We start from the raw sequence: 26,013 nt of genomic DNA, 5'->3' as shown, positions 1-26,013 counted from the left end.
TTGGAGTTCTTCAGAACAACCTGAAATAGTTTCCTGGGCTGTAGTTCTCAGACAACGAATAAAGCATTGAGGCTGGTTTTCTTTCAGTCGATGCGAAGGATACTCTGAAAGCCAAGGGGCGCCATGAACATACCGGTGGAGTCAGCTTTAGGATGGTGTAGTTCTAGGGCACCTGGGTGCCTCAGTTGGTTAAACCTTTGACTCTTCATTTTGGCTTAGGTCACCATCTCAGGGTTGTGGAATTAAAACCCACCGTGGGGCTCCTTGCCCAGTGGGAAGTCTGGGGGAGATTTTCTTTCTCTCCCTCTGCCCCTCCTCCTGCTCTCCCTCTCTCTCTTTAAAATAAATAAAATAAATCTTAAAAGTGAATGGTGGTGTAGTGCTAGTACCTTCCTGCTTTCCCCTCCAGTTGTCTCCCGCCAAGGTCATGTCACACCCATTCAAACAATGATGACCACATTGACCACGTGCCCAGGTTGTCCAGTACAGCACCAGTTTACACCTATTTTCTGGCATAATTACTAAGTGTGCCCCCCCTTTACTCTCAAAAGTGTGTTAGTTTAGGGGACAAATTATATATGCACTCTAATTCAAATTTAGTCCACTGACAAGAAATTTCTTAGGTTGACTGACTCAGTTGGCGTGAATGGGTACAAATACAAATATTGTGAATGTGCATGCCGTGTCCTCCCACCTAAAACAGAAAGTGGGTTGTTTCCGTGTAAGCTCAGTGTTCTTTTTCTCTTTGTGGTTTTTCATGGTGACAGTGATGGTGATGTTCGTGAACATACTATCAGAAGAAAACCCCATGAAAACCGGAAATTAATTCCCTCTATTTTTCTCAGTTTCTCACTTTCTAAGTGCCTTTTTTTTTTTTTTAAAGTAGGCTCTTTGCCCAATGTGGGGCTTGAACTCATGACCCTGAGATTGAGAGTTGCCTCAATGATGGAATGAGTCAGCGGGGTGCCCCTCTAAGTGCTTTTCGACTAGTAATAAGTCATGACTCTGCATGTTCAACATTTTGATTTATATTTACTGTTATACTTTATCTCTAATTTATAACACAATTCATAAGTGTAAGAAAGGTACTGAAACAGGGACTGTTTAAAACACCCCTTGTGATTTATTTAAATGTGAGTACTAGACTATATACTTTAAATTATGCAATGGTCAGGAAGAAATCCAGCTGACAATAAGCTGTTAAAGACATGCTTAGGACAAGAAAGAAGAAATGTAATTGTATCTTAAGGATTTAGTTTAATAAAGCAAGAACGTTGGTTTTAGTATTTATTATAGTATACTGAAGCCTTGTTTAGTTATTTTAATAAAGAGGGTTTTTTTTTTCTTCTCTTTGGAATGGAACTGGGGGGAATTAATAGTTAAGGTTAAATCTGGGTGAGTCCGGGATAGAGCTACCATTTTCAGCCCCAGGCCCACCTCATTCTTTGAAGTTCGGTGTGAGTGGCCATGGCAAAATGTGGTCATCTGGTGGCAGGAAATTACAGGGACATCTTTTTAAATTACAGAGATAGTTTTTGGATGCTTCAACGGTGAAACTGCAAAACCAAACAGCAGGAGTTGGAATAGCAGTGGTAGTCGGAGCCAGTACTTACTACGCGCTAACCTTACGTCAGACGTGGGGCCAGATTTTATATGAAATATTTCAATTAATCCTCACAACAGTCTTTTCCCCCCTACTTTTAATTAATTAACTAATTAATTAATTTTAAATTATTATATAATGTATTATTTGTTTCAGGGATACAGGTCTGTGATTCATCAGTCTTACACAATTCACAGCACTCACCATAGCACATGCTCTCCCTAATGTCCATCACCCAGTCACCCCATTCCTTCCACCCCACTCCTCCCCTCCAGCAACTCTCAGTTTGTTTCTTTTAAGAGTCTCTTAAGATTTGTTTCCCTCTTGGGTTTCGTTTTTTCCCTCTTTTGTTTCTTGTTTCATTTTTTCCCTGTCTTTCACTATGATCCTCTGCCTTGTTTCTCAAATTCCACATATCAGTGAGATCATATATGGTTGTCTTTCTCCGATTGACTTATTTCACTTGGCATAATACCCTCTGGTTCCATCCATATCATTGGAAATGGCAAGATTTCATTTTTTGATGGCTGCATATTATCCCATCATATATATATGTGTGTGTGTGCATATATGTATGTATATGTACATATATATATATATTTATACACACACACACCACATCTTCTTTATCTACTCATCCGTTGATGGACATCTAGACTCTTTCCATAGTTTGGCTATTGTGGCCATTGCTGCTATAAACATTGGGGTGCACATGCCCCTTCAGATCACTACGTTTGTATCTTTGACGTAAATACCCACTCATACAATTGCTGGGTCGTAGGGTAGCTCTGTTTTCAACTTATTGAGGAACATCCATACTGTTTTCCACAGTGGCTGCACCAACTTGCATTACCACCAACAGTGGAGGAGGTTTTTCCTTTTCTCCACATCCTCACCAACATCTGTCATTTCCAGACTCGTAAATTTTAGCCATTCTGACTGGTAACCTCACAATAGTCTTAAGAGATGACATATCCTTAATTTCATTTTACAAATGAACCTAGAGTTGGCCAGTAGTGGAGCCTGGAAAGAAATACCCTTCAGTCTGAACTTTAGCATTTAAACGTCTAATCAATACACTAAGCTTCACCTCTAACAATATAGAACCTGTCATAATAGTTGCTACTCACTGAGTACTTACTATGTTCTGGGTGCTTTAAAATTATTTTTAATCCTCATGGTATAAATATATTAGTTCAGTTTTCCCACAAAGAAAGTAAGGTCTAGAGAGCCTGGATTGGTTTTCCGTTGTACAAATTTCCACAATTTTAGTCATTAAAAACAACACAAAAGTATTGTTACGATTCTGGAGGTCAGAAGTTCGAAAATCAGGTTGTAGCAGGTCTGTGTTCCTCCAGTTTCTGCTTCTATCCTCACAGCTCTGATTCTGATCTTCCTGCCTTCTTCTTTTAAGGACCTTTGTAATCACATTGGGCCCACCAGGATAATCCTAGATAATCTCTCCATCTCAAGATCCATAATTTAGTCACATCTGTCCCTTTTGCATGTAAGGTGACATATTCACCGGTCCCAGTGACTAGAATGTGGATATCTTTGGAGGGACCATGATTTAGCCTAACTAATTTCCCCCAGGTCACAGAATTGGTAAATATTAGAGATTAGAATTTAATCTAGATGATTTTAGGCTCCAAAGTTTACACTATTTCTGCTCTACCACATTAGTGATGATCCCATAAGTTATTCAAAGAAACATTTACTGAGATTATAAGAAGAGCCATAGAGTGCCTATGGTAGATAACTGGAAAAATATGAAATGCTTTATGTGTTGGAGTCATGTTTGTGTAGGTGTTTTATTAATTTCTGTAATTTTCAAAAGTTCAGGAGATTAAAGATTAATACACTTAAATAATTGATAAGTGAGATAAAATACCTTTCAGAAAAGGTATTAGTAAGCTCCATTTTTTAAACATTACAGTATTTATTTACTTGTTTCTCGCTTCCACAGATTAATACTAGGTAAAAGTTTCAGGTTTCAGGTAAGGTACTTTTTGTTTTTTTAAAGATTTATTTTAGGGTGCCTGGGTGGCTCAGTCATTAAGCATCTGCCTTTGACTTGGTTCATGATCCCAGGGTCCTGGGATCAAGCCCCACATCAGGTTCCCTGCTCGAAGGGAAGCCTGCTTCTTCCTCTCCCACTATCCCCTGCTTGTGTTCCCTCTCTCACTGTCTCTCTCTGACAAATAAATAAACAAATAAATAAATCTTAAAAAAAAAAATAGAGTTAGAGGTGGTCTTGAAGGAATGTGGAGAAGAGAAATCCTCTTCATTGGCAAAGTTTGGACCCGACTATTTCATTACCTAATTGGTCTGGAAAGAGAGATGGCCTGAGGAAATGGATCAATATACAGAATATTTTCACAGAATTGTATGGAATAATATGGGAGGACTGGTAGGGACACTTGAGGAAGTGATAGGTAGATGCGTCTTTTGGGATATGAGAATATATATGCCTTATGTATATGTCTATGAGAGGTGACCCATTGCAGAGAGGATCTCAAAGATCAAGTAGACAAGAGGACTTGTCATTCTAGTTTTTTCTTTTCTTTTTTTTCTAGTTTCTGTAGTACTTGCTTAATGGGTTCATAAACAAGGTAGCATAGTGACTATAACCAACACTCAGATTATGTGCAGCTTCAACAAATTAGACTTTCTCATATCATCACTGACATTGGTAAAAATTAATGTAGACTGCTGTAATTCCATATACTTGGGCACTAAGCCCTCCTATCCATTAGGAATTTCACTAGGTAAATAGCCCCAAAGAGCTGAGCTGCTGACTTAGAACAAAGGAACATAGAAGGTGTGGTGGAAGAAGTAAGTCTTGTCAACCCTAGCCTTATGGCCACTTGCAGAACTGTATTATCTATTTTTTTTAAAGAGTTTATTTATTTGTCAGAGAGAAAGAGAAAGAGAGAGCACAAGCAGGAGGAGTGGCAGAGGGAGAGGGAGAAGCAGGCTCCCTGCTGAGCAAGGAGCCTGATGGATGTGGGGCTCAATCCCAGGACCCTGAGATCATGACCTGAGTTGAAGGAAGACGCTTAACTGACTGAGCCACCCAGACCTCCCTGCATTATTTATTTCTGTTTTCACTCTTGCTTTCTCAATTATTTATTTTAACAAATACTCTGTCCTTATATATAAAGTGTACTGGTAGTGTTTAACTTTACAATTTAGTTCACAGATTATAAAATGTCGTGATAGCAACACTTTCATGATATAGATATAAGGGTAATACCTATAGGTCATGGATATTATAGATATCCATGGTTCATAGATATTATAGATATCATGGTTTATATTATTATAAAATATTATAATAAGTTTCTATATAAATATGTTAGATTGTAGATCATGGTTTTTTACTGTTGTTTGCAAATTTAAATACAGAAGGGGGTATTTTTCGATTTTGTGATTTTGTGGAGTAGACCATTTTAGTCTTTGTTATTGTCCAGCATCTTTGGAATACCATACTTTAGTTTGGGAAATTTTCCATATTCGGAAGTTATCCTCCCCCAGATAGAAATCAGAAATTAATTTTGTCGGTCTCCTTTAATATTTAAGGCATAGACATTGGTTTTACCAAGGAAGTGCTTAAGATTCTGATGTGGAAGAGTCAACTTGAGGACTATGTGCCAAACAGAATCCATTCTTTTCTGGCAAGGAAAATATGACTTTTAGGGGAATCAGTGGTGCAGATTGTGTTTTTTAATGTTTAGTATCAGTGGTTTGAATCACAGTGTGTGTTCCCAATAATGTCATCTGAGATATTGCCCCTGGAGAGAGTCCTACCAGTTTGGGTGCTGCTTTTGCCTGCACAACCCTCCAGACTGACCATCTGGTCCTCCTAGAGATTATAGGAGCCACATAATATATTTTTACACTTTTTTTTTTTTTTTTTTTTTTGGTAGTTGCTGTCTCTCAGATCACTTACTGGGCCAACTGCCATGTTATTGTATAGAAAGAACCACATGGCATAGAATTGAGTCTTCTGGCTAACAGACATGCGTGATGAATGAGCTTGGACGTGAGTACACCAGCCCCAGTTAAGCCTTCAAATGACCGTAGGTCTGGCCAACATCTTGATTATCAATCACATGAATGATCCTATACCAAAATCATCTGATTAAGCTGCTTCCAAATTCCTGACCCACAGACACTGAGATTTTGAATGATTGTTGATTTAAGAAATTAAATTTTCAGGTAATCTGTTTTACAGGAACAGATAACAAATACAAGCAGATATAATGAAATGAGAAATTCCAGGGTAATCAAGAAGCCATTGTTCCAAAGATTGATAGAATGGCTGAATTCCCAAGTTCATGTGGTTCCTGATTTACTACTTATGTATCTCTCCTTTCCGCTGCCTAGATTCAATGCCAGCAACAGGGAAGCAGAATCCATGAAGTTGGATATATGTATATGCTTCCCTAGGGAGCTCACAGGCAGAGTAGCTGTGCATGCTGTATTCTAGCAAGGCAGTCTACTCTGACATTGAATATGCTGGGCCCTCAGGCACTACTACATGCCTGGGGGCCTATAAAGCTGATGGTATTCAAGGAACTCATCAAACACTATCAAGAGCAAAGGTGTTGGGCGTACCTGGGTGGCTCAGTCAGTTAAGTGTCTGACTCTTCAGCTCAGGTCATGATCTCAGGATCATGAGATGGAGCCCCATGTCAGGCTCCATGCTGAACATGGAGTCTGCTTAAGATTCCCTCTCTTCCTCTGCCCCTCCCATCTGCTTGCACACTCTCTCTCTAAAAACAAAACAAAACAAAGGTGTTGTTTCATGTTTTTGTAAAGCTAAGAGTATTGAGCATTTATTTGCCCAGGACATGGAAGACTCAATGGCAGCGGACTGCCTTGTGAACTAAGCCCTATCTCAGGAGATGGAGTGTCGAGGTATCATCATATTTATACCTTGAAAAATCCATTGATAGATGCATTTTCAGTTCCTCACATACCATTTCTTGACATCCTTTGCCAAATAGTCCAGAAAACAGATTCTCTCATATACTGTTTTGGCAGCTTAAATTGTCATTACATTTAGAAGAGCCATTAGCCAATTGACCAACGACCTTGTCTCAGTTCTCTTTCTCCTTCAGTTGTGTGTAGAATTCAGTAGTGGTGAATGAGTTGGCTTACTTTCCAATACCACATGATCAAATTCCTCATTTCTGTTGATTTCCAAGACATTCCACCAGCGCGTTCTTGTCCTGCCTTCTTTGTGTTCTCCATCTTCAACTCTTTAAGTACAGTAATTGTAATGATAGTAAAATTAATGACTAATGTTTTTGTTATTTTCCATTAATAAGGACTGTTTGGGGCATCTGGGTGGTGCAGTCAGTCAAGCATTAAACTCTTGGTTTCTGCTCAGGTCGTGATCTCAGGGTTGTGAGATCTAGTCCCAAGCTGGGCTCTGTGTTGAGTACAAAGTTGGCTTGGGATGCTCTCTCTCCCTCTTCCTTCACTCCTCTCTCTCATACTTGCTCTCTTTCAAATAAATAAATCTTTAGAAAAAAAAATAAGTGGTATTCAAATACAGCTTTGTTGGGAATGAGAAAATGGGCCATTGGACTTGAGATTCATCTGCATAGATGTTATATTTGGAGCTCGTTGTCTATAAGATCATGAGGAAGAAGGATGGAAAGGAAAAGAGGCACAGAGAATTAGACTTAGTATACCTTTTCAGGGAGTTGAAGAAAAAGCTAAAAAAAGTAGGTAAGTTTCATTTCATTATAATTATAACTGAATATCTGTCCTTTACCAGAGCTACTAAGAAAGAATTACAATAATTGCAATTGATTTTCAATTGTACTTCTTATTTCTTCTAACCTTTCTAATATAGAAGCTAAGTTGCTAAGTATTGACAGAGAAAATGAGAACTAGAGATTTGTGTAATGTATTTTCTGGGCAATTGGCCATTGGAAAAAAGTCAGTTTATGTTAATTAAGCAGTATTTTGAATGTTTTATTAATGGTGAGTAGGAGTTAGATTGAATTATTTAAAAGCTAACCAGCCATTGTTCAAAGATGGAATTAACTCTGGTAAAACTGAAAACTTTAATTTCCTTATAGAGAAAAGCACAAGGGATTCCTATTCCTCAGGAAACCTGTCTGCTGTGAAAGCATCATTTCAACATTCAAGAAGAGACAAAGCAGTCTAAATCCCTTTCAGATTAAATTAAGTCAGTGAATGGGTTGTATGATGAAATGAAAAGAAGGCAAACAGAACTTGTCAAATGTGTTGTTCATGAAAATCATTTAGAAAAATTAATATAAATAAATATAAATATAAATAAAAAATTAATATAAATTTTTGTATAAATTCATTTGAGGGGCACCTGGATAGCTCTGTTGGTTAACCATCTGATTCTTGATTTCAGCTGAGGTGATAATCTCAGGATCATTTAACCGAGCTTTGGACTCCATGCTCGGTGTGGAGTCTGCTTGAGATTCTTTCTTTTCCTCTCCCTCTGCCCCTTCTCCCACTCATGTGCTCTCTCTCTCTCCAAATAAATAAATAAAATCTAAAGAAACCCCACAAAAACCTAAATTCATTTGATAAATTTTGTGGGCAGAAGACAAGGTTATTGGTGGAAGAAAAATTAAGAAAAAAACAAATGAAGATAAATGATTAAAATGTTTTTCTTTATTCTTTTTTTTTTCCATTTTACTTATTTTTTCAGCGTAACAGTATTCCATTGTTTTTGCACAACACCCAGTGCTCCATGCAAAACGTGCCCTCCCTATTACCCACCACCTGTTCCCCCAACCTCCCACCCCTGACCCTTCAAAACCCTCAGGTTGTTTTTCAGAGTCCATAGTCTCTTATGGTTCGCCTCCCCTTCCAATTTTTTTTTTTTTTTAATAAACATATAGTGTATTTTTATCCCCAGGGGTACAGGTCTGTGAATCGCCAGGTTTACACACTTCACAGCACTCACGATAGCACATACCCTACCCAATGTCCATAACCCCCTCCCCCGCTCCCAACCCCACCTCCCCCCAGCAACCCCCAGTTTGTTTTGTGAGATTAAGAGTCATTTATGGTTTGTCTCCCTCCCAATCCCATCTTGTTTCATTTATTCTTCTCCTATCCCCCTAACCCCCCATGTTGCTTCTCCATGTCCTCAAATCAGGGAGATCATATGATAGTTGTCTTTCTCCGGTTGACTTATTTCACTAAGCATGATACCCTCTAGGTCCATCCACATCGTCACAAATGGCAAGATTTCATGTCTTTTGATGGCTGCATAGTATTCCATTGTGTATATATACCACATCTTCTTTATCCATTTTCTTTATTCTATTGAAGCAAATGAATGTGGGTTTAAGTTACTGTAAAGGTCTATGAGGTTAAAAGTTACAGTGACTTGGCAGCTGCAGTAGGTGGAATAATAGCTCCCCCCAAATATGCCCATGCACTAATGCCCGGAACCTGTGAATATGTTACCTTACTTGGCAAAAGGGACTTTGTGGTTCTGATTAAAAGAACAGACCTTCAAATGGGGAGATTATCCTGGATTGTGTGGACTTAATCTAAAGAGGTGAGTCCATAAAAGTAGAGAGACTTTCCAGGCTGGGTCAAAGAGAAGAGAAAGAAGAAAGAGGGGAGATTTGAAGTGAGAGAAAGATTTGAATCCTGCCCCCCACCCCAACCACCATTGCCGGGTTTGACGATGGAGGAAGGGGACCAAGGGCCAAGAAATATAGTGGTCTCTAGGAGCTGGAAATAGCTCTCAGCTGACATGGAGACTTCATTCCTACAACTACAGGGAAATGAATTCCGCTAACAACCCAAATGAGCAAAGACATGAATCCTGCCCTCAAGATCCAGAAAGGAACATAGCTTTTGAATTTAGGCCAGTGATAACCTTGTCAGACTTCTCACCTATAGAACAGTAAGATAGTACATTTTGCTGTTTTAAGCCAGTAAATATATTGTAATTTGTTAGAGCACCAATAGAAACTAAGACAACAACTTGATTGGAAATATGCACAACTGTCAAACAAATGGCAGTCAGTAAATTTCCCAGTCTAAACAAGTTTGCACTAAAGTCCTCTATATACCTTTCAGTGGAGCTGACTTTTAGCTTCCAATTAAAACAAAATATAATCCAACTCCTAAAATGTCTGTCATTGTCATATATTTTAACTATAAAAGATAATGCTGAAATCCTGTTTTTAGTTATTATAACAAATTACTAATGATCACAAATGAGGTTTATTCTCTAACTTTCTCATACCTACTACAATATATTTGTGAAAGGAAAAACCCACTCTGTAAGAATTTCTGTAAAATGATGATATAGATGGGCACTACGTTGGTTATATATGCATATCTAATAGTTTTCTTGGCCATATCAAGAAGGCTGACACATAAGATCACTATATGTTCCCTTCAACCAGAGAATAGGGATTCAGCTTAACTCAATAATTTTTAATGTATGCTGTATGGTACCACAGAAGCATGGCTCCTGCAATCAGAAGTCATTGGTTGAATCCCACCTTCACCCTATATTGTGACAGAGAAGTCAGTGAATCTCTCTGAATGACAGTTTTCTAATTTGTGATATGGGAATAGTATCTACCTTAAAAGTTTGTTCTTGAAATAGAATGAAATTTCTCTTTAACTCTTATACTGTCATCATAATATATAGTATTGTACGCAAACACTGAGTACCAATGTGATATTTTGGGACTTACCACCAGGGACTGGAGAAAATGGTACAAAAATATATATATAAAAAAAAAGTTGGGTGGAGTCAGGGAAGCATAGTGGAGGTAGTAGGAATGTTTCTCATAAAACTGGAAAACTGACCAGAACAGCAGAAGAGATGCTGCAGGGTCAGGGGACTAAGATCAAAATAAAGAGGGAATCTCAAGTTCTACCAGCCTAGCATCAAATTTCCTGGGATAGCTAGAGGAGAGGGACTCATGATTTGAATCCTTTAGGCAGTGCTGGTTTTTAGTGTCACTTGGGAAGCTTCTGTCAAATGCTTATTCAGATGCCAAGGTATCTAAATTCAGTTTAGAGGGTAAAGACACCTGGTCTGGATCTTATTGATTCCAGAGATGGGCAGTGCTGGGATGTTGATAGCAGTTATCGTCAGAGCCTCCAAGGCAGGACTGAGAAGGGCAGAATGGGACAGGAACTGAGGGAAATACAAACCCTCGACCTCTATGTATCAAGGGCCATTATGTGCAATTCCTTTACCGTGCCCTCGCCTGAATTATGCAGTATCTTTCTGTAGCTTTAACGCTTTAGGTTGAAGAAATAGATCTAATTTAGGAAAAAAGAGGGATTTTGCTTGCACAAACTGGAATGGCACCCAGAACCTCAGGATAGGATAACAGGGTCTCAGGATGAAGGTCTAACATGAAGCGAAGGAGTAAAGGTATCTGCTTTTGCTTTTTTGGGTGGTTTCTTATTCTTTCCTTTCTCTCTGTACACTTAATTCCATCACTTCTCTATTTTGGCAGAAAAAAGTGGCTTCTGACAATTTTGAGTTTTATATAAAATATACTTAGCTACACAGAAAGTCTCCTATAACCAGTCCAAAAATCTCTGGAGCAAGAACTGCTGATATCCAAAGCTAGAATAATTTGAACAACCAAGAATGTAGTGTTGAATTATAACTCAAAGTATAAAAGAAATATCCATGAACTCATACTAATATAAATAAACGATGAAAGAAAGATCTCCTGTAGAAAAATTTCAAATAATTTATGTAGATACTTATATAGGTGGAACATAACTCTTTATTCCTGAAGTGTGGATTTTGCATAGCAACTTCCTTTTAAATGCTACAGAATGGGAATAGGGAAAGAGTAACTTTCCCTATTCCAGTGGAGAAAACAGACAAGTCAGTTTTCAGTGTTCACAAGTAACATCAGTGGTGCTGATGAGTCGTGTTGATAGTAAGCACCCTTACATGATGTGATAGGAAGGAAAATTTATCCCTGTGGCCTTTTCCCTCAAAACCTATAACCTTAATCTTATCAGGAGAAAAACAGATCAGTTTCAACTGAGGGACATTTTACAAAATACCTGACCAGTACTCTTCAAAACTGTGAAGGTCATCAAAAATAAAGTAAGTCTTGGGGGACGGCATCCGTAGGCATTCAGAACGGTCCAGTGTTTGACCTACTGTCATAGGCTGTCCTACAATACAGCCTCTAACAAAACTGGGCTGTCCCGGACCCCGAGTAATAGAATCATTTACCTTTATACCAAGAAGGTTGGGAAAGCACCAAAATCTGCATGTGGCATGTGCCCAGGCTGACTTTGAGGAGTTCATGCTGTGAGACCTAACGTGCTTATAAGGTTGTCTAAAATGAAAAAACATGTCAGCAGGGTCTATAGTGATTCCATGTGTGCTAAGTGTGTTCGTGACAGGATCAAGCATGCTTTCCTTATCGAGGAGCAGAAAATCGTTGTGAAAGTGTTGAAGGCACAAGCACAGAGTCAGAAAGCTAAATAAAAAAATGAAGATTTTTGAGTAATAAAAAAATCAAAAGGCTAAAAAAAATAAAACAAGTCTTATTGTAATATATCAATATTGGTTCACTGTTTATAAAAAATGTACTATACTAATGTAAGGTGTTAACAATAGGGAAAACAAGGTGTGGGTGTGAGATACACTATCTTCACAACTTTTCTGCGAATAGAAAATTTTCTAAAATAAAATGTTTGTTTAAAAAGTCCTTGGGAAAAATAAGATAAAATAAAAAAGTTCTTGAAGATACTGATGAAATCATATTGGCTCAGATATCCACCTTGAACCAGTCAACTACGCTTAACAGTGATGAAGCCAAACTCTAGAACTGACTGTAGCCACAGTCAAGTTGGGATGTGTGTGCGCGTGTGTGTGCGTGTGCGCGCGCGCGCCTTTGTAGGGAAGCTGGGATGTTAGTGGAAAAATCCCAGATAACAATGCTGGGCAGATAATTTAATAGATGTCCTTAAATTTGATTTTCTTCCTTACCCGTTGTACCTCACATGGTTATTTTGGAAGTCTGTGGGAATCTCTCCTGATCTCACAAACAGCTCTTTCAATTTTCAATTCCAGCTCCCTTTTTTCTCCCACACTCAGTTTATGTCTGTTGCTCTTACCATGCCAATGTAAGACTGGGTCTCATTTCACAAGCAGACCAAAACACACCTAGTTAAAACACTCCACATTTGGGCCATGGATCAAACACTGCCCCCAGCAGTCAAGGAGAGTCTCTGCAGATGACTGGCCTGAAGGACAAGCAGCCAGAACACAACAGCATAGCACACATGGCACACACAGGAGACACTCCCTGAAGCATCAGGCCCTGGGTACTTCACGACCTCTTCTTCATAAGGCCACTACTTTCAGGAGCAGGAGACATAACTAGCTTTCTAACACACAGAAGAGGGCACAGACTTAGGAAAAGAGCCAAGACAGAGGAATTTATGCCAAATGAAAGAATAAGACAAGGGCACAACCAGAGATTTAAGTGAAACAGGTATAAGTAACATGCCTGCTGGAGAATTTAAAGCAATGATCATAAGAATAGTCTCTGGGCTTGAGAAAAGAATAGAGGACATCAATGAGATCCTTATCACAGAGATAAAAGAGCTAAAAAAGAATCAGAGATGAAGAGTACAATAAATGAGATTAGAAACACACTTGATATAATGGACAACATACTGGAAGAAGCAGAATGAATTAATGACCTAAAATACGAAGAAATGGCAAGCAATGAAACTGAACAAGGAGAGAAAATAGAATTATCCAAAATGAGAATAGATTAAGGGAACTCAGTGACTCCATCAAAAGTTATAACATTTTCATTATAGGAGTCCTAGAAGAAGAAGAAAGAGGAAAAGAGGCTAAAAATTTATTTGAAGAAATAATAGCTGAAAACTTTCCTAGTCTGGGGAAGGAAACAGATAACCAGATCTGGGAGGCACAGAAAACTCCCATTAAAATCAACAAAAGCAGGCCAATGTCATGACATACAGTGATTAAATTTGCAAAATATGGTGCTAAAGAAAAAAATTTAAAGCAGCACAAAAGAAGTCATTAATATACAAGGAAATACCAGTAAGACTACTGGATTTAAAATCAGTATTAAAATATTAAAATATTAAAAAAATATATATTTTTAAAGACTTTATTTATTTGACTAAGAGAGAGAGAATCACAAGTAGGCAGAGAGTATTAAAGTATTAAAGTATTAAAATAATAAAATATTAAAAAAAATATATATTTTTAAAGACTTTATTTATTTGACTAAGAGAGAGAGAATCACAAGTAGGCAGAGAGAGAGGGGGGAAGCAGGCTCCCTGCTGAGCAGGGAGCCAGACCCAAGGCTCAATCCAAGGGCCCTAAGATCATGACCCAAGCTGAAGACAGGCACTCAACTGACTGAGCCATCCAGGCACCCCAAGAGACTCACTGTAAGCCTAAAGGTGCCTGCAGACTGAAAATTGGAGGATGGAGAAACACTTAACATACAAAAGAAAGCTGGAGTACCAATACGTATATCTGACAAATAAGAACATCAAAATAAATAAAGACTGTAACAAGAGACAAAGAAGAGTACTATGTAATAGAGGGGATAGTCCAACAAGAAGTCATAACAATTGTAAATATTTATATGCCCAACATGGCAGCACCTAAATATTTGTAACCCAAATAAAAATAATAACAAACATAAAAGAACTAATTGATAATAACATAATAACAGTAGGGGACTTTAATACCCCACTTAAAGCAATGGACAGATCATCTAAATAGTAAATCAAAGAAACAATGGCTTTGGATGACACACTGGCGAGATGGGCTTTATAGATATATTCAGAACACTCTGTCTTAAAACAGTAGAATACATATTCTTTTCAAGTGCACATGGAATATATTCTCCAGAATAGATCACATATTAGGTCACCAAATAGGCCTTGATAAATAGGAAAGTCGTACCATGCACCTTTTCTGACCACAATGCTATGAAACTAGAAGTTAGCCACAAGAAGAAATCTGGAAAGACCACAAATACATGGAGGTTAAACAACACACTGCTAAACAATGAATAGTTCAACCAGGAAATCAGAGAAGAAATAAAAAAATACATGGAAAAAATGAAAATGAAAATGGTCCAAAATCTTTGGGATACAGCAAAAGAGGTCCTAAGAGGGAAGTCTATAGCAATACAGGCCCACTTCAAGAAGCAAGAAAAATCTCAAATAAAGACCCTAACCGTACACCTACCAGAGCTAGAAAAGGAATAACAAACAAAGCCTAAAGCCAGAAGAAGGAAGGAAATAATAAAGATTAAAGCAGAAATAAGTGAAATAGAAGCTAAGAAAAGAAGAAGGAGGAGGAGGAGGAGGAAAAAAACCAATCAATGAAACTAGTAGCTGGTTCTTTTTTTTTTTTTTTAAAGATTTTATTTATTTATTTGACAGAGATCACAAGTAGGCAGAGAGGCAGGCAGAGAGAGAGAGGGGGAAGCAGGCTCCTCGCTGAGCAGAGAGCCAGATGCGGGGCTTGATCCCAGGACCCTGGGATCATGACCTGAGCTGAAGGCAAAGGCTTTAACCCACTGAGCCACCCAGGTGCCCCTAGTAGCTGGTTCTTTGAAAAAATTAAAAACATTGATAAACCTCTAGCCAGACTTATCAAAAAGAAAAGAGAAAACTCTAGCCAGAGTTATCAAAAAGAAGAGAGAAGATCTAAATAAATAAAATCAAAAATGAGAGAGGAAAAATAACAAATACCACAGAAATACATTATAAGAGAATATTATGAACAATTATATGACAAAATATTAGACAATCTAGAAGAAATGGATAAATTCCTGGAAACAAAAATTACCAAAATTGAAACAGGAAGAAATAGAAAACTTGAACAGACTGATTACCAGCAGAGAAATTAAATCAATAATCAAAAAACTCCCCAAAACTAAAGTCCAGGACCAAGTGGCTTCACAGGAGAATTCTACCAAACATTTAAAAGTTAATACCTGTTCTTCTCAAACTGTTCCAAAAATGGAAGAAGAAGGGAATATTCCAAATTTATTCTGCATGGCTAGCATTAGCTTGATACTAAAACCAGCTAAAGACACCACAAAAGAAAGAGAACTACAGGCCAATATCTCTCATGAACATAGATGCAAAAATCCTCAATAAAATAGTAGCTAACTGAATCCAATAATACATTTTTAAAAAATCACTCAACATGATCATGTGGGATTTATTCCTTGCTTCCCAGGGTGATTCAGTAGTCTCAAATCAATCCACATGATACATCACATTAATAAAAGAAAGGATAAGAACCATATGATCATTTTGGTAGGTACAGAAAAACTATTTGACAAAGTACAACATCCATTCATGATAAAAACCCTCAACAAGGGGCGCCTGGGTGGCTCAGTGGGTTAAAGCCTCTGCCTTCGGCTCAGGTCATGATCCTGGGGTCCTGGGATCGAGCCACGCATCGGGCTCTCTGCTCAGCAGGGAGCCTGCTTCCTCCTCTCTCTCTGCCTGCCTCTCTGCCTACTTGTGATCTCTGTCTGTTAAATAAATAAATAAAATCTTTAAAAAACCCCCCAAAACCCTCAACAAAGTAGGGTTAGAGGGAACATGCCTCAACATAATAAAGGCCATATATAAAAAACCCACAGCTAACATCATACTCAAGGGGAAAACAGAGACTTTCTTCTCAGATCAGGAACAAGACAAGGGTGTCTGCTCTCACCGCTTTTACTTAACATGGTACTGGAAGTTCTAACCACGGCAATCAGACAACAAAAAGAAATAAAAGGCATCCAAACTGGCAAGAAGGAAGTAAAACATTCTCTATTTGCAGATTTTATAATACTCTATATAGAAAGACTCCCCTCCACCGCCAAACTGCTAGAATTGATAAATTCAGTAAAGTTGCAGGATAGAAAATCAGCATATAAAAATCTCTTGCATTTGTATATGCCAATAGTAAAGCAACAGAAAAAGAAATCAAGGAATCAATCCATTTGTAATTGCACCCAAGCCAGTAAGATACCTAGGAATAAACTAACCAAAGGGGTGAAAGACCTGTACTCTGAAAACTATAAAACACTCATGAAAGAAATTGAAGATGACACAAAGAAATAGAAAGACACGGATTGGAAGAATAAGTATTGTTAAAATGTCTGTCCTACCGAAACCAATCTATGCATGTAATGCAATCCCTATCAAAATACCAATAGCATTGGGGGCGCCTGGGTGGCTCAGTGGGTTAAAGCCTCTGCCTTCGGCTCAGGTCATGATCCCAGGGTCCTGGGATCGAGCCCCCACATCAGGCTCTCTGCTCCGCAGGGAGCCTGCTTCCTCTTCTCTCTCTGCCTGCCTCTCCGCCTAGTTGTGATTTCTCGCTGTCAAATAAAAACAAAACAAAACAAAACAAAACAAAACAAAAAACAATAGCATTTTTCACAGAGCTAGAACAAATGATCCTAAAATTTGTATGGAGCCACAAAAAACCCTGAAGAGCCAAAGCAATCTTGAAAAAGAAAAACAAAACTGGAGGCACCACAATTCCAGACTTCAATTTGTGTTATAGAGCTGTAGTGATCAAGACAGTATGGTTCTGGCACAAAAACAGACACTTAGATCCATAGAAATGAAAAGAAAACCCAGAAATGAACCCACTTCTATAAGTTCAATTAATCTTCAACAAAGCAGGAAAGAATATCCAATGGGAAAAGACAGTCTCTTCAACAAATGGTGTTGGGAAAACTGGACAGTAACAAGCAGAAGAATGAAACTGGATCACTTTCTTATACCATACACGAAAATAAATTCAAAATGGATTAAAGACCAAATGTGGACCCAAAACCGTAAAAGTCCTACCAAAGGACCCAGTAACTTCTTTGACCTCAGCCATAGCAACTTCTTTCTAGATATGTCTCCTGAGGCAATGGAAACAAAAGCAAAAATAAATATTGGGACTGCATCAAAATAAAACACTTCTGCACAATGAAGGAAACAATCAACAAAATAAAAAAACAACCTGCAGAATGGGAGAAAATATTTGCAAATGACATAGCTGATAAAATATCCAAAATACATAAAGAACTAATACAACTCAACACCCCAGAAATGAATAAACCAATTAAAAATGGTCACAAAACATGAATAGATGTTTTTCCAAAGAAAACATACAGATGGCCAACAGACCCATGAGAACATGCTCAACATCACTTACCATCAGGGAAATGCAAATCCAAACTACAATGAGATATCACCTCATACCTGTGAGAATGGCTAAAATCAATAACTCAAGAAACAACAGGTGTTGGTAAGGTGGTAAGGATGTGGAGAAAAAGAAACCTTCTTGCACTGTTGGTGGGAATGCAAACTGGTGCAACCATTGTGGAAAACAGTATGGAAGTTCCTCAAGAAATTAAAAATAGAACTACCCTAGGATCCAGCAATTTCAGTACTAGATATTTACCCCTCCAAATAAAAAAATACTAATTAAAAGAGACACATGCACCTTGATATTTATAGCAGCATTATCTACAATAGTTAGATTATGAAAACAGCCCGTGTCCATCAACTGATGAATGGATAAAGAAGAAATGGTATATTTATACAATGGAATATTACTCAACCATAAAAAGAATGAAATCTTGCCATTGCAACAGTATGGATGGAGGTAGAGAGTATTATGCTAAACAAAGTAAGTCAGTTAGAGAAAGACAAATAAAATACGATTTCACTCATGTGTGGAATTTAAGAAACAAAACAAATGTTGGCATCTGGGTGGCTCAGTGGGTCAAGCCTCTGCCTTAGGCTCAGGTTGTGATCTTGGGATCCTGGGATGGAGTCCCGCATTGGGCTCTCTGCTCAGCAGGGAGCCTGCTTCCTCCTCTCTCTCTCTCTCTCTCTCTCTCTCTCTCTGCCTGCCTCTCTGCCTACTTGTGATCTCTCTTTGTCAAATAAATAAATAAAATCTTTAAAAACAAAACAAAACAAATGAGCAAAGGGGGAAAAAAAGGGAGAGGCAAACCAAGAAACAGACTCTTACCTATGGAGAACAAACTGATGGTTACCAGAAGGATGGGGGATGAGTGAAATAGTTGATGGGCATAAAGGAGTGCACTTGTGATGAGCACCAGGTGATATATGGAAATGCTGCATAACTATATTGTACACCTGAAACTAATATTACAGTGTGTGGTAACTAACAGGAATTTAAATAAAAACTTGAAAAAAATAAAGATTGCATTGAGTTCTTGGCACACGAATGACACATCCCCAGACATATCATTGTGAAAATTCAAATTACTAAGGATAAAGAGGAGACTCTAAAATTTTTCTTGAGGAAAAAAAAATACGACCTACAGAAAAATGACAAGTCTGGTATCACGTCGACAATGTTGAATGTTACAAGACAGTGAGGAGATAGCTTTAAAGTTCCAATGAATAATGTCACAAGATTCATAAAATACTTCCTAGACCTGAAAGGAAAATTATTTGAGTCTGGACTAGATCCAAACAAGGAAAAGAAAATTAAGACAAAAAATGTCTTGGCATCCTTTGAAATCATGGAGCCAATTTGTCTCTAGAAGAGCAGGGAAGGGAACCCTCAGCACGGCAGTCAGGCAGCAGGCTTGGAGTTCAGCCAGTCCAAACGGAGGCAGCAGGGGGAATGGTGATTCAATAGAACCTTTATAATTTTATACACACTAGTACTGAGTTAAAGGCAAAAATTCACTACAATTAGGCAATTGAAGACAAAGGCTGTTGAAAACATAACGCAATAGTCAATCGACACTGCTTGAATCCGTAGGAAACCGTATTTATATTCGTAATATTCTTATTGACTTTCATCTTTTACATCCACCTACAGATAAAGCATGGGAGAATTAATCATGTATAAATACTATTAACATTGCAAAAGCTGTTGTGCAGGTGGTAGAAGTTATAGGTGAAAAGAATGGAATAATGCTGAAATGAAAACTATGGTCATGAAGATCATTTTAAAAACTGGGAAGAAAAATTATGGTTGCAGCATGTTTGGCTTTGCCTTGGTATTTGGCCAAAGTATGCATTTGGTATACTGCTGTAAAAGATACTGTTCACAGCTGGTGAAGTAAGGAACGGAGATATTCGTATTTTATAAAAGACACAGTGTAGCTACATAAGGAACACAAAATAGAACTATAACAACTATTTGGAAGGGGGTGGGTGGCAAGCCAGCTCATTCCTCATGTATTATAATAGATTATATCTAAAATTTATAAATCAGGAAATAGAATGAGAAGTATATTACTAAAAGATATGAAAGGAAAAAGCAAACATGATATAAGAGTAGAATAATTGTTTCTAGGAAATGGGGTTTATAGATTGGGAAAGATGGAATAGTGTGTGTATCAAATTAATAAAGGGGAAACATCTTTAAAAGAGATGATGAAATAGCAGAAATATTTGGGGGAGGTGAAAGAGTTATACTAATAGATCTTACTATAATTCATCTGGGATTGGAAACTGTTTAGAAGACTTGATAAATTGCTTAGAACTGAAGTTCCTTTTGGCTTCTAGTAGTTTTGTGTACTATTTACATTCATCTTGTTTTTCACTTTGTTTATTTTAATTTAAAAACTATTATACAAGTGAAATGTGCCTCTTGTGATCAATCTGGATCTCAATAAGAACAGTACATTAAATAGGAAATTCAAGGAGGGTTTATTTACAGTGGTGCAGGAAGAGAAATCGTAAGGAGTGAATCATTGACCTGGAGCTTAGTAGCAAGCAACATATCATCACTCCGTAGGTCTAAAGCAACGAGGAGAGAGAACAGGTTTTAGAACTTGGAAGGAAAAAGTTGTATGGAGTATCACGATGAACAGAGTATTGACTTTTTGTTGGAGGATATGGGCAGCTGAGGTTGACCTTGCAAGGAGACGTTTTGAGGAATAAATATACTAGATTTTATTCTCTTGCCTCCATAAACTCTCCTATTATGGATTTCCATCGGTAGAAGCCAAATAGATGAGAGAAGGCATGGGAATCTTGATATAGATCAGCTCCCTGGGACAGAGAGAGGAGTGGGGGAATAGATCTACAGGGAAAATGGAGGATTTTGGTATAGTACAATCCTTTCCTTCCTCCTTCCTTCCCTCCCTCCCTCCTTTCCATCTTTCCTTCCCTTTCTTCCCTTCCTTCCTTCCTTCCTCCCTTCCTTCCTCTCTTTCTTTCTCTCACTCTCTTTCTTTCTTTTGTCCCAGTGGTAATCTTGTTTCTAACATAAGGGAACAAATAGACACACATTTCACATTATAAAAACATAGTCATTATTTGAAGTAGTTCAAGATACAGGAAAAAAATGCATTTCATCTGTTCATTAATGTTTTCTTTTTTAGTGTTCAGTTTGTTAGATTAAAAAACTCTAACCAAGGTTGTCACTTAGAAATTAGAAACCATAAATAAAGCCTATAAGACTGTTGCAATACAATATTGAAGAAGAATTAGTCTTTATTAATAGTCATAACTAATTATTTTTGATAATTTATTGCTTAATTGAAGCTTATGTGGGAATAGAGGTGAGAAATTGCTCTTTTTTTAAACTGAAGAAATAGTGAAAAAAAAATAAAAGAAGCAACAGCATAGTGCAGATTTCCTCAAACTGCCCCTTAGAACAATGTAGCATTTCGCGAAGAGTAAGTTCTAGCGCTCACAAGAAATTTGAATACCTCAGGATTTGGCATCAGATACCTTTGTCATTTTTTGTCTCTTCACTTTTGAGTGAGTCTTTTCAGCACTGTTTAATCTCATATTTTCTAATTTCTAAAATGACACCAGTTAACACTTCGCATGCCTACAAAATCCAGGCAGCATACATAGCTGGATAAAGCACGTGGCGACAGCCGACCCAGCATGGAGACCTGTGACAAAGTGGAGGACGCATGTCCTGTCCGCAGACGTTAGTGGCATCTGGGCTCCAGCCCGTCATGACTACATGGGAACAGCAGGCTAGTGTGGCCAGCTCTCTAACATCGATGTGCAATCTCCACCTTTGAAGATGTGACAAATAATTCCACAGGCTGAAAAAGATTGCATTGCTAAAAAACACATCTCTGTAAGCCAGGATCACCCTAGAGATGAGCAATTCGTAACCCTTGGATTAGCTGACTTTTGACCAAACCTCAATCACTGATATTTTTTGATTCTTTAGGACTGCATAAGAATTAAGAATAGCGAATCAGGGCCATAACGCTATATTGTTGTTTCCTGAATAACATATTGTGGAATTTTAGTGCAGAATAGAAGTTACTCTTCTTCTGTTTTTTGCATTATCATTAAGGTATAACAACTATTTTCAGTTATTGAGAAACAGAAAAAAGCTTTGAAGACTCTAGTCTCTGTAGGAGAAAGCTTTTAGGAGACCTGTAAGTAGAGCTTTTATGAAATGTTAATGCACACGTGTGGTAGATGGTTGAGGATCAACAGGATAAAGCCCAGTAGGGTCATAACTCTGGACTAGATTGATGGGACTCCACTCAATCACCAAGTGTATTACTAAAAGGATGGTAAAAGCCTATGTAAGGATCCAGCTATCAGTCACATGACCTGATTCAGGGACGAGATAAAAGCTTATATGTATCTCGTGGAAGGTTGCCAATACTTGTCCCCATAATACATGATAAAACTCTGACAGCAAACTCCTCTTGGGAGTTTGGTATTAAATTAGAGAGACGGCAGCTCTTCTTTCTGTTGTTTTCAGATATCCAGGCATTGCTTTCTAATATACTGCTAATTTAGAAGCCAGAGGATGAAGGTTCGATTTGAACATTTCTCCAACACCTCATCTTTTCTATCTCTGCTGTAACATAGTTCAGAGGTATGGAAATACTAATGCGTGATAAGTCCTATTCATTAAGCTATGACTTTCTTAGGATAATGTCACACATGCATAGCTTCAAGACTGTCGTAAGAAAGATCATCTCACTCTTTCTGGAAAATGTGTTTGTAAGAACTTGTGCTTTAGGCAAAGATAATTTCTGTCCCCTCACATCAGAAAGTCCATCAGTCTTATGTATGTCTGATGAGACGATTTTACTTTTCAAATAGCAATCACCAGGATAATTTTTGCAAGGAAGTGTCTATTTAGAAAAATAATGATCTTCGTACTAGAGGAGGCGGAACTTGGTATGCCCAGGGCAATGGGAGGAGAGAGGAGGGTAGATGATTGCTTTTGCATAATGTGAATCCTTCTTCAAACCTCCCCAAATCTTTAACGAAGACCACTAGAGTCACAATTTTTAAAAAATTGCTGTAAAATGTACATAATGTAAAATTTACCATTTTAGTCATTTTAAAGCATCCAGTCCAGTGGCATTAAGTACATTCACGTTGTTGAGCAGCCTTCACCGTCGTTCATCTCCAAAATGTTTTCATCATCCCAAACTGAAAGTCTGTCCTCGTTAAACCCTAAAGCCTTTCCCTTCTTCCCCCTAGTCAGTGGCAACCGCCATTCTACTTTCTGTCTGTACGAATTCGATTACCCGGGTACCTCAAGTAAGTGGAGTCATGCAATATTTGTTCTTCTGTACGTAATTCTTACTGAGGTTGTTTGTGTTGCGGAAATCAGTGAAAGGGGTGAATTGCACACCAGATGGTCAGGTCAGCGCGTTCTGAAGAAAGCACAGGAGGCTGGAGGAAGAGGTGTCTTCAGAAATGTGACAGATGTTGAAACTACAGTGCCTAGGCCAGATCTGGCACAAAAATGTGATTAGTCTGCAGAGTATTTCAAAATACTTTAACTATATGACATCATTTAAAATTGGGGAGATCTTAATAAGGATCCAGGTATCTTGTCCATCTTGTAAAATTTGGCAATGATGGGCTTGCATTTCCTTAGCTATACTCAGACAGGCAACATACGCATACTCTAGTTTTTCCTTAGACTCGTTATGCTTTATTTATTCATCCTTAAGGTATTCACAGGATGAATAATTTTCATAGGAATCTGAGTAGTCACAGCGATTTTGGAATAGGTGTTTGGGTCTCCATATGTATAGAGATGCATCCAAGTTTATCGAGGTCTTGAGTAGCAGGGAAGCTTCCTATGACATCTGGGCTACAGACCAAAAAGAGGCATTTATTGGGAGGATAAGAGTTGTCCTGCGGACACCGAGGGAGGCAGAACAGCAGAACCTTGAAACTGCAGAGAAGTCAGGTGGCAAAGCAGATCCCTTGTCTACCGCCATTTGTCTGGGGAAGCGTACTCTCTGCTCTTTGCAACTTCTGTATGTCTGCTTTATTCTGCTTTATTCATAGTCATGTTGCTGCATGTCTGCTATGTTTCTTCAGGACAAAATTGTGTCCCTAATTTGGCTCTTGTAGGCACCTACAATTCCTGCCTGTGTGTCACCAACCAGCGGATGATAGATTTTGCATCCCAATTCCATGTCATCCCAATTCCGTGTTCCCTGGAGAGAGAATCTGGTGGCCTAATCATGTCCACTCAGCCAGAGCTCTGATTTAACTGTGGCTGGAGCATAGCGTTCTGGGCAGGCTTTCGCTCACTTCAACTTGACAGCTACAGATCTTTGCTTTTTGCCCTGGAACTCCTGTGATGCTAGTAATGCCCCTGAGAGCTCACTTTGTCTATACACATTGGCCCGTTAAGTGTGAGGAAGTCATCATCTCTGGGAATTAACATCCCCTCAATTAGGAGGAATCAGAGGTGATGCATAAATGGTCTTGCTTTCCATCCTTCTGGCACATGGTTCTGGGAAGCATTCTGTACCCTTTTCAGGAATGTCAAGCAGAATCAAGCTGCTTGCGTCCACAGTGGCAACCTCTGCAACGTATACTTAGATCGGCGTTTCCTCCGACCCCGTCTCACTCTTCTTGTCTTCTCAGTCCTGCTCACTGGGATCACTTCTTGAAAAAAAGCTGAGCCATCCCTTTTGATGTACTTAATCCAACGTGCTCACACATCTTGTCCCAGGCTCTGCTTTTTGGGGATGCCATGCCGAGGCAGATTTGTTTTTGTCTGGGGTTTAACCATTTGTTATGGGTAGAATTGTGTCCCCTGGAAGATATGTTGAGCCCAGGTACCTCATACTGTGAATTTATTTGGAAATAAGGCTCTTGTAGATGTAATTAGTAAAGATGAGGTCATACTATAGTAGAGTGGGGTCTGCTTTGCCGTCTGATTTCTCCCGTTTGAAGGTTCTCAGAGAACCCATTGACCCACCTCTCTTGGTGTCCACAGGACAATTCTTTATCCTCCCAATAAATGTCTCTTTTTGGTTTATAACTGAGATGTCACATGAAGCTTCCCTGGCATTCAACATCTGGATAAACTTGGATCCTCCTCTATATATGTGGATATCTAAACACCTATTCCAAAATTACTATTAGTACTACTCATCCTGTAAATAAGTTAAGGATGAATAAATAAAGCAGAGTAGGTGTAAGGAGAAAACTGGAATTTGCTCATGCTGCCTGTCTGATTGTAGCTAGGGAAATGCATGTGGCCCATTGCCACATTTTACAAGATGGGCAAGATACCTGGGTCTTTATTAAAATCTCCCCAATTTTATTTTATTTTTATTTTTTTAAGTAGGCTTTTTGCCCAACAAAGGGCTCAAACTCATGACCCTGAGAACAAGAGTTCCATGCTCCACCAACAGAGCCAGCCAAAAGCCCCTTATTTCTTCACTAAGTTTTAAAATTTTAATTCTCATATTGTCAACATACAGTCTTATATTAGTTTCAGGTGTACAACATACCAATCCCCAATTTTAAATGAAAGAGTTAAGTACAGAGAACAGCATAGCTTTCCTCCGAAGTCCTAAAGGTCACCGTGCTATGGTTTACCTATAGGATTTGCCAAAGTCCCCATACAGCAGCCTTATCCACCACTAACACTTCCAGTACTGTCACATGTCCTAGATTTGCCCAAGGGGCACAACAGCTTGCAGAGAAGTCTGGAGTTGTGATAGGGCTTTCTTTCATTCTTGTCATCTTCCAATACTGGGATCTTTTTTCAGGTATTGGGTAAATGAGTCAGAATAACCTACCTGAATACAGTATATGTCACTTCTGAAGTCCTAAAGATACTTATTAGGCATCATACCTCTGTCTTCATGGTAGAAGAGGAAAAATGCAGAAACTTGACCTTACGCAAGAAAAGCTATCTGGAGGTAACTGACACACTGAACCTCTAGAAAGTTCACTCTTCAGCTTACACTGAATTTTGTGGGATTTTTCTCCCACCCTCCAGCAGGTATCCTAACAAAGTGTGTGTAGTCATTTCCTTATCACCTTATCCAGTCAGCATCCTGTCATGAATATAATGATTCAGTGTGATGCTGCATGGAATGGAGAGGTGTTCAAGTCCCTGCAGACTAGAT

The 26,013-nt window shown here is 38.4% G+C and overlaps 1 protein-coding gene and 1 long non-coding RNA gene across 3 annotated transcripts in view; both read left to right on the top strand.

Moving 5' to 3' along the window:
• LOC123940861 overlaps positions 1–7,847 on the top strand; it is a 128,103-nt gene extending 120,256 nt beyond the window's left edge. Inside the window, exons 3-5 of one of the 2 annotated variants that reach the window (XR_006818105.1) lie at positions 5,533–5,648; positions 6,457–6,526; positions 7,702–7,847. This is a non-coding gene — a long non-coding RNA (uncharacterized LOC123940861). The remainder of the gene's footprint in view (positions 1–5,532; positions 5,649–6,456; positions 6,527–7,701) is intronic. The other variant, XR_006818104.1, reaches the window with a different exon arrangement.
• Positions 7,848–10,701: 2,854 nt separating this feature from the next.
• LOC123940788 (60S ribosomal protein L34-like) lies at positions 10,702–12,135 on the top strand. Its single transcript, XM_046003695.1, is given in 2 exon segments — positions 10,702–10,749; positions 11,748–12,135. Coding segments are annotated over 2 exon segments (411 nt in total). The 3' UTR covers positions 12,111–12,135.
• Positions 12,136–26,013: the final 13,878 nt, after the last annotated feature.

The sequence above is a fragment of the Meles meles genome, chromosome 4 (genome assembly GCF_922984935.1).
Source record: "Meles meles chromosome 4, mMelMel3.1 paternal haplotype, whole genome shotgun sequence".
NCBI lineage: Eukaryota > Metazoa > Chordata > Mammalia > Carnivora > Mustelidae > Meles > Meles meles.
The sequence above is the reverse complement of the archived record's forward strand: the minus strand, read 5'-3'. Positions and strand labels throughout refer to the sequence as shown.